Here is a 9,665-nt window from a genome sequence, read left to right on the forward strand (position 1 = left end):
CACCCATAAAAGACACTTTTACATCAGAAAAATGTGATCTAAAAGTTTGAATCCCACTATTTGGACCATGCCCAACACATCCATGATGTCAGAATTGGTCAATGTTCCTAAAGGCCAGGGTGCTATGTCAGAAAGACACGTGGACACGAAGATGCATGCCATGGGTTCGACTCGCAAGTTTGAAAATTGTGGAAAATAGGACACGAGGACAATTTTTTTTAACTTTTTAATCAATAAAAAACTATTTTTTTGATATTTTAATGCTAAAAATACATTTTTATCAAAACAAAACCTTAAAACATTAAAACTATTAAAATAGTGTCCATACGTGTCAATGTCCTTGTCCACACGTGTCACCAGGGACATGCCAATAAAATGGCGTGTCCCTGTGACAGCCCAGTTCGGAATAACAGACTATCTTTTCTCATGCAATCTTGGTGAACTTATTGGAAGAACCAATCATAGAAATGATATTGCTTTCAACTTCCGTACAGATTAAGGTTCCAAGAAGATGAATATATAAACCTTTCACACAGAGTAAACAGAACCAAGATACAAAGCGGCATGACTTAATGAGCAATAACCGGCTCCATTTGAGTATATGAATAAGCAAACTTACAGACTGAGGGCCACAGCTTTCAGTAACAAAGAAATTCAGAAAAATCTGTGACATGACAGAATGATGCTTATTTAGAGTCTAAAACTATACAAGTAATAGAAAATAAGAGCAGAGAAGAGAGCACTATACCCAAAAATCATTAAGCAAAAGCACTGGAATTTGTTCTAATGATGAGATGCTGCAGTCTTGCAGACAGGACACGCATTCTTTTGCAAAAGCCATTGCTTTATGCAACACATGTGAAAGTAGTGACCACAGTGCAGCTTTCCCATTTCATCCTTCCCGTCATACTCCTCCTGCACAATTTAATTATCTTTAAGCTTGTGACCCGCCACAAAAAGAAGAAGAAAAGGGACAAGAGAATGAGGAGAAATGTGTCCATTAAAACCCACCTGACAAATGCTACACTTCCTCTCTGTTTCACATGAAAAATGTAATGATAAGGTGACTGAATGCTTCACTTTCTTAAGACAATGAGCAATCTGTTCCTCGTTCAACCCTGTACTGACATGTCCAATCTTGTCACCAAGCTCAAGCAGCTCCTGCCCACAATGTTAATTGATTCTTGACTATATAAGAAACGTATGGTGTGTGTATCAAGTGCGTTTATGCATGAGAGAGAGAGAGAGACCTCGTATGTCATATTATCGACATCAAGGCGCCAGTCCCGGTACCGATCACATAAATCGATTCCACGCAAAAGAAGGCTGGTTTGAAGCATAACAAGCTGCAGGAGATTGAGATGAGTATTGATCAAGCACCATTAACACTTATCAACAAACATGACCACAGGGATTTACCAACAGATGAGTTAGAGAAAAAAAGAACTAAATTCTACATAAAGCTGCAATATTTGTGGTACAAAAAATCAAGGAAAAGAACAAATTTCATTGATCAGCCTCAAATAGTCAAATGTGTGTCACGTGCAAGTTAGAAAGCTACGATTACATATGGAGAAGAGCATCCATTGATACAATTAAGAACAAAATCACATAATAGACAGCCAAGAAAAAATGAAAAACTATAGCATCTAAAGTCTGAATATATAACTATAAAATGGAAAGTGACACGGTTGCTGAGTAGGGCCTAAAAAAATTAATCCACGCTTCTTGCATATACAAAAACAGTCTGCTTTGGAACTAAGCCAAGGGAGAAATAAAAGAATTGTATATTCCACCTTTGCATTTGGAAACAACAACATAAAGACCATTTTTGCAAATATGAACATGCAGTTGATGAAATCATCTTCATAGTATAGTACAATTGCCAAATAAAAATTAATGAGAATGATTTAAGAGCACGCAACAGCAAACAAATACACATATCACAGGAAATGCTGTTTGCATGCTGAAAAAGGTTTTATGGCATCACTCATGCAGAAGGCCAGTTTTGGCATGTCCTTGCTAATGGCAGAACGATCTGACAACAGATCATACGATATTTAAGAAAAACACACCAAGTCCATACATGCTCTTTATCCGTTTCATATGTATGTCATCAATGCTGCTCTGCTCAACCATTCCTTGCTAGTCTCCTTGGAGATTCTTCCATGAATGCCACTTTCTTAAGATAATAGAAAATTTTATTCATTTTTTATTTAGAGTCAAAATTACAATACGAATTATTGTTTTAGAGGTGGGTGTAATGATGTGACCCAAAAAAAGTACAAAACTTACATTCTTCAGTCTCTTTAACTCTGAGCTGGGATAGATCAGTATAATGACAACCAGAGAATGACATGGATGGAACCCATTTGAACAATATGACCAAATGTTTGGTTGCTACTCAAGCAATAGCTTCCATATACCATGGCTAGATGAAGTCGTGGTACAGGATGGTAGCAGCATTAGCGCAATCAACAGTAGCAGTAGATGGATGATTGCTGACAATGAATACAAGACAAGAAGAATAGCCCATTCGTGGATGCCCCATATAACTTTAATTCCCATAAAATTTGTTCTCACCCATAATACCAAATTCTACTGAATCAGATTTATATCAGACAGAATCATGATTTTAATTTCATATTGGGTCAAGTAAGTGTTCATTCAAATACATCTTGTACTCAATAAATTTAAATTTGGATTTTACTTTAAACTAAAACTAAAAGAACGATATTTGATCCAACATATGTGGATAAGAAATGCAATCCAATTTACAGAAAAGGCTCAGATCTCTAAGTTATTATAGCTTAAGGCAAATGTGACAAACTAATTACATCTCAATTCATATAGTTCAAGATATACATAAGAAACTGATAAATAGGTTTCTGAATGATATGATTAATTTTCATATCTGATTTACTTTCAGATGTGAAAATGAATTCCTTTTTCCAAACATGCCCATGAGGGATCTACAAAGCTTTCTGAAAGAGTTGCATGCTATAAAGCATCTCATATGTGCAAAGTTTCTAAATTATCTATCTTATCTTCTTTTGATACTTATCTTTTCTATTTTTATTAAAACATTTAAATTAATATCACCACAACCAAGGGTTAAAAACTAGAACCTGTACATTTGAATTGATCTGCAGTATAAATATCAAGATATGTTATCTCATACAGTATCACTTTTAGCTTTAAAAGGTATTATTAGTACTTAAACCAAAGTTTTTTGTCACCTGAAATTTCCAGATTAAAGGAATATCTCAGGCTTCCACACTATATTCTTCTAAACCTTTTGCATAACAGTTTACCTCGGATCAGCAAAACTACAACACTTTGCAGGACTTTCACTTTCTTCTCTTTTGCTTATGGCCTGTAAAGATCCATCAGTGCAGGTTGCATAAAAAAAGAGACTCCACTTATGCTTTCCATTTTAGATCTGAGTAAAGATTATTATTGGAGTAGAACATCAACTAAGCTATGTCACACGGACTCTTCTAACAGGACACCGCACCCGCACCCAGGCTGGTGCAACACTTGGACACAGCTTCCTTTGTGTTAGGTGAAGTCAACCACACTAAGGTCCATTTCTATCCAAAAGTAGATTCAGTTAACCCTAATCAAGTCCATTTTTATCTATATTATATATATATATATAAATACATAAATGCATACAAATACACATAGTGTTAACTTAAAACTGTTAAATTATATATATATATATATCCTCCCCGCACCCAAGTTTTTTTAAAGTGCCGCTCGCCGCATCCACACCTGTACCCGCACCCGCACCCGCACCCGCACCTATGTGACATAGCAACTAAGTGATAATTCCTTTTAGGAGAACCTATGCAGATGAAATGTAGATAAAGATTAAAGAAGACGAATGTTGTCATTATGGATCATATACTCTTCAAAGAGTACTCATCAAATCACTTGATGACTAGATCTATAGATTAAGAATAAGAAATTAGATACTTATGCAAGTATAAGAACATTCTACAACAGAGAAGATTATGGTAAAAAGTATCCCAGGAAAGATTAACCACTTCAAGTAGAGCACAAACATACCAAAAAAAAATAGTAAACCACTACATCAAGAGAAGAAAGACAGAAATTAGGTAAACATTTCCCCAATTGCATGCTCATGGTATACACGCACCACAACAAAAGAACAAGGACCATATTGAACAGAACCACAGGAAATTCTCAGCATGAAATAAACTTTCCTTTTTATGCCTTTGTTGGCAAAGTTGAAACAAGGTGTTAGCTACAAAGAGAGGAGCTAAATCAAAAGATTTAATTACAACTGCAAAAAGAAGAATAGGAACAGGGTGAGAAGCCATTCTCAGCTGCCAATAAAATGTAATATGAAACCCTATAATTGATTTCAAGTGAAAGATAATATCTATATTAGAATGTTAAAACAAGAATAGAAAATCTTGTGGTGCTAGCTAAAGAATTTATGGACAATCAGTTAGCAAAGGCTGATCTTATCAACACTGAAATAGCTTTTATACTAAATTTAAACCCATTGAAAATAGCACCTCTTCAAGGTCTCCAGAGGTACGATGTAGTCCTCGCAAGCACCGATAGTTTATTGGGGATATAGTTTCAAATACCGGCAAGGAATCCAGTTCAGAAATATGCTCCAACATGCGGATTGGTTTTCCAATATAATGGCGCTGCAAAGATGAAATAAGAGAAAAGGTAAGTTAGAGAAACAAAACCTCAAACACAATTCAAAATTAGAGAGGCATTACCCATTTAAATCTCAATTAAATCCACACACAAACGGGTTACTGAGATATCTGAAATGGCATCAAGAAATTAAACAGACATTTGTGGATTTTTTGAAAACGTAACAGCAGTGGCATGAATTAATTAAAAAATGTTCAAAATGATATAAAAGTTTTAGAACCATGAGGGGGAGCTCCAGAAATTTAAGCACCATCGTGATAATCACCATCAAGCATAGTTCCATCCATACGGATTGGGCAATCTGTAGAAACTTGGGCATATTTAACATAAAGGTAACAGAGAATTGAAAGAGCACATAAGAAAAGGGGTAGGCCAGAAGTGACACAATTATCTAAAGAGTATAAATTATAATCTTAAGCTCTCCGCAACATTTAAAGAAATAAGCGAGAAATTCCCCAACAATATTTAAAGAAATAACGAGAAAAAACACATATGAGAAAAGATAACAGCTTCCATACTCATATCAAGATCTTACAAAACTAATAAGGCCATCAAAATTACGTTGGAAATTTTTCCATAACATTGAAAAACACATTAAAGTAAAATCCAAAAAACTAAACTGACAATGTTAATACAAATGCTTGCTTTTACGAAGGCAATATCGCTACGATCCTTCATAAGAAACTAAGAAACATGGACAACACAATTGCCCATCTCACCAAAAACGTTATTACCATTGAAACAGAAAGAACAAAGAATCAGTGAAGCAAAAACATACCAATAAAAATCTATAATTCCCTGAACTCTTCAAAGTAGACAACCAACCCAAATATGATCTTAAAAAATTTAAAAACCCCTCCAATGAAAGAACACATACATTTATGCTACTCCAAAAGAAAAATAGAGAGAAATAAAACAGAATACCCAGAAAAGCTTACACAAACAATATGGCCAATGAAACCAAAAACAAAAGGCCAAAAAGCAGGAAGTGGGCAATATCAAATCTTTCAAGGAAAAAAAAGACAAGAGAAAGAAAATCCAAGAGAAGAAACACCTCTCTGTGCTTGACATCAACATCAAATGAGAAATCAGAGGCCACGCTCCTCTGGTGCCGGGAGACCCTCTTCGGTACCACTGGTTCAGCCGGCCGGCGAGAAACTACGCAGTCCACGGAATCCGCGTCCGTGGAGAAAGGAATGCCAGGAGCGCACCAGACATCAGAATCCACAATCTGGGTCTTCTTTTTCTTCCGCCCTCCTCCGCTGCTCGTCCTCGCCGGTTTCTGCCTCGACTTCATGGCCTCCCAATCGGTGGACGAGCGGACCATGGAGTGCGCAGAAGCGGGGTTGTAGACGTCTGGGGCGGACGCGCAGCCGAGGCCTCTGAAGGTGTTCTTGTTGGGGGTGTTGGGGAGGGTTAGAGAGAGGAGCATGGAGGAGAGGGAGGGCTTGCGTTTGGTGCCCTCCTGGTTGGTGGTTCTGCTGCCGCTGCTGCTACTCTTCATTCTCGACCTCCTCTTGCTACTGAAATTCCCGCTGCTGGCTTCTGAAGGAGATGATAGTGCTGCTTTAGAGATTTCAGTAGGCATAATAGAGAGGGAGAGGTGCTTGGTTAGAGAGAGAGAGAGAGAGAGAGAGAGAGAGAGAGAGAGAGAGAGAGAGAGAGAGGTGGTTCTCTCTTCACATCATAAACACCATTGAGACGACAGAAACTAAAACCAGTCCCAAAGGGAGACCGTAGAGTCTAGACAAACAAAACAGGAGAGAGAGAGAGAGAGAGAGAGTCATTAATGTCGGTGATTCTTGCAATTTATACACGTCCTTCCGTTACTTGAGCTTGCAGGAAAAGCATGTGCTTTTCTCTCGTAATAAATAAAATATTTGGGATTATTCCTTTCTTTCCCTGGAGATCATTTCTGTACCCTCCACGACACAAGGAAATTTTTGCAAGAAACAAACTGTGCCTCAAAAAAGCAAATGACAAGACCATCCACGTGGTAATTTTTTTACTTCCAATTGATTCACTGAACATGATATACTACTCTCTCCGTTGAGTCAAATACATAAAAGTAGAGTCCGAGTTAACTCCCTCGTCCGAACAGCATCTTAGGTCCCACTTTGTAGGCTAAATGACGCTTGTGGATTTGACTGACTTTGTGATTCGGCCGATAGATGCCAACTCTCTCTCCCCCTCTCCATATATATATATATATATATATATATATATATATATATATATATATATATATATATATATATATATATAAGAGAACTGAAATATGAAAACTAGAAATATAGGTATTTTCAACATTTTTTTTATAAATCCAATGAAATGGATGTGTTTTGCCATGGTGAATTTGCTAAAAATCAACCATTGGATCGTGTATTTTTTTATAAAAATATGATTTTTAAATATTTGAATATTTATGAAGATTATGAGCAATTGATTTTAAAGCTTTAAAAAAGATTGTTTATGCATCATAAATCATAATCAGACGATTCAAGAGTTATTCTTATAAAACCAAGCATGTAGATCACATCCCTAGGGTTAGATTCAAAAGAAAAGTGCAAAAAATCATGAAAATCACTGTTTTCAGGTTAGTTCTCATATTCTAGTGACTTTAAAAAATGAACTACCCTGCGAACCATGATTTTCATAGATTTTTTTTTTCTTTTCTCTGGAATCTAACTGTACTGATGTAATCTACATGTTTGGTTTTACAAGGACCAGCTCTTGAATCATCCAATTATGATACATAAACCAGATTTTTTTAAGGCTTTAAAATCAATGACTCATAATCTTCATAAATATTCAAGCATTCAAACATAATATTTTTCATAAAAAACATACAATCCAACAGTTGATTCCTAGCAAATTTATACAATGCTGATCACGTCTACATGGTTGGATATGCAAAAATGTATTGGAAATGCCCATATTTCTAGTTTACATATTCTAGTTATCATATTTCAGTTCTCATATTCTACACTAGAATATGAGAGAACTAATGTATGAACCACATTTTTCATAGTTTTGTTGTTCATTTTTCTTGAATTTAACCATACAAATTTGATCTACAAGCTTGGTTTTATAAGAACATACGCTTAAATCATCCAATTTTAATGCATAAATTAGACTTTTGTAAGGTTTTAAAATCAATGGCTCATAATCTTTATAAATATTCAAGCATTTAAAAATTACATTTTGTTCATCAGAAATACACGATCCAATGGTTGATTCCTAGCAAATTCACCATGTCAAGCACATCCACATGGTTGGATTTGCAAAAATAGTGTTGAAAATGCCCATATTTCTAGTTAGCATTTCATTTCTCATATTTTAGTGACTTTCATATTTCATTTCTCATATTCTAGTGACTATATATATATATATAAAGTATGTAAACTAATCAAATATGTAAACTAGTATGCACCAAGAATTTTATAGTTTTTTTTTAAATTTTTTTTCTAAAATTTCACCATACAAATGTGATCTAGATGTATGGTTTTATAGAAACAAACTATTGGATCATCCGATTACGATGTGTAAGAAGAATCTTTTAAGGATTGCAAATCATTGGCTCAAATTTTTTGTAAATATGCAAGCAAAAAAATCATATTTTTTTATCTGATAACGATGATCCAATAGTCAATTTCAAGCAAATGGATCACGCTGCAAGGTTAGATTTATAAAAAAACTATGAAAATCTCGGTTCATACTAATTTACATATTTTGCTAGCTTAAATAATTCAGTTTTTATATATATATATATATATATATATATATATATATATATATATATATATATATATATATATATATATAAGTTAGATGCTCTATGGCGTGTTCAAGTGTTAAAAAATGACATTTAGAGTGGCAAAAAAGGATTTAGGTTGTCGTGGGCATTGCTAAATCCCTTATATGTTATAAATAGGGATGGCAGTGGGGCGGGGCGGGGCGGGGGACAAGGTCTCCACCCCCGCCCCGCCTCAAGATTAGAACCTCCATCCCCGCCTTCATCCCCATTTCATGTCCTCCATCCCCGGTTCAAACGGGGATGAGGCGGAGCAGAGCGGGGATATTGTGGGGAAAAGTGACAGGGACGGGTCGGGGCAGGGATGAGGCGGGGACTGGGCGGGGAAAAGTGTATGTCCATCCTTGCCTCCATCCCCGAACGGGGATGGATTTAACCTTCATCCTCGCCTCCATCCCCGTTTCATACCCTTTATCCCCAGTCGAAACGGTGTGAGGCGGGGCGGGGGCCCGATTTCCCCCGGTCCACTGCCATTGCTAGTTATAAATATGTGTGATCGAAAATGTGTGCGCGTCCAACATAATGTCAAACTCTTTATAAGTTTGACATTATGTCATACTCCATATATATATATATATATATATATATATATAGTATGAACCGAGAATTTTCTAGAGGTTTTCTTTTTGCTTTTTTATTAAATTTCACTGTAGCACCATATTAATGCTGGATGTGATGGCCGTCAGATGTGGTCGAACGTGCCCACCACTAAATGTCCAAAAAATAAAAAAATAGCATGTAGCATTGATTGTGGCATGCATTGTGTAGAGTTCGATGTTATAACCACATATACACACACATATATATATATATATATATATATATATATATATATATATATATATACACTCTCGTTCCCATTAGGTCCATTCAAAAATAGTAGTTTTGGGCATTTTTTGTCACATCTAACACCATAAATGTGATCTATGGGTTTTGTTTAGTGAGAATTGGCTTTTGGATCACCGGAATCTAACATGCATAGAGGCTTTTTCGGTGATCCAAAATCAATGGCTATAAAGTAATCAATTTTCTTGGCTCATTAAAATACATTTTCTCATAAAAAAAACAAGATCCAAGAGTAGTTCTCACTAAATTGAGCATGATAAACACATATAATAGTTCAGATCTATTATAAAACACTTCAAAC

General features: G+C 35.6%; 1 protein-coding gene across 1 annotated transcript; it reads right to left on the minus strand.

Moving 5' to 3' along the window:
• Positions 1-449: 449 nt before the first annotated feature.
• Positions 450-6,477, minus strand: LOC149834088 (uncharacterized). Its single transcript, XM_090009958.1, has 6 exons — positions 5,759-6,477; positions 4,551-4,688; positions 1,251-1,346; positions 1,012-1,161; positions 749-915; positions 450-664 (listed from the first exon to the last, which is right to left on the minus strand). The coding sequence occupies exons 1-5, from the start codon at positions 6,290-6,292 to the stop codon at positions 784-786; spliced, it is 1,050 nt and encodes a 349-aa protein (XP_089866084.1). The 5' UTR covers positions 6,293-6,477; the 3' UTR covers positions 450-664; positions 749-783.
• Positions 6,478-9,665: the final 3,188 nt, after the last annotated feature.

This window comes from Nuphar pumila, chromosome 6 (assembly GCF_984573655.1).
Source record: "Nuphar pumila chromosome 6, dmNupPumi1.hap1.1, whole genome shotgun sequence".
NCBI lineage: Eukaryota > Viridiplantae > Streptophyta > Magnoliopsida > Nymphaeales > Nymphaeaceae > Nuphar > Nuphar pumila.

Excerpts from the sequence above, each read along its gene's own strand:
- LOC149834088 (XM_090009958.1), bottom strand. The coding sequence starts at position 6,292 with ATGCCTACTGAAATCTCTAAAGCAGCACTATCATCTCCTTCAGAAGCC. Across the intron at positions 1,162-1,250 it reads TCGATAATATGACATACGAG|GAGCTGCTTGAGCTTGGTGA; the intron begins GTCTCTCTCTCT and ends CATTGTGGGCAG. Across the intron at positions 916-1,011 it reads GGAAGTGTAGCATTTGTCAG|GAGGAGTATGACGGGAAGGA; the intron begins GTGGGTTTTAAT and ends TAAATTGTGCAG.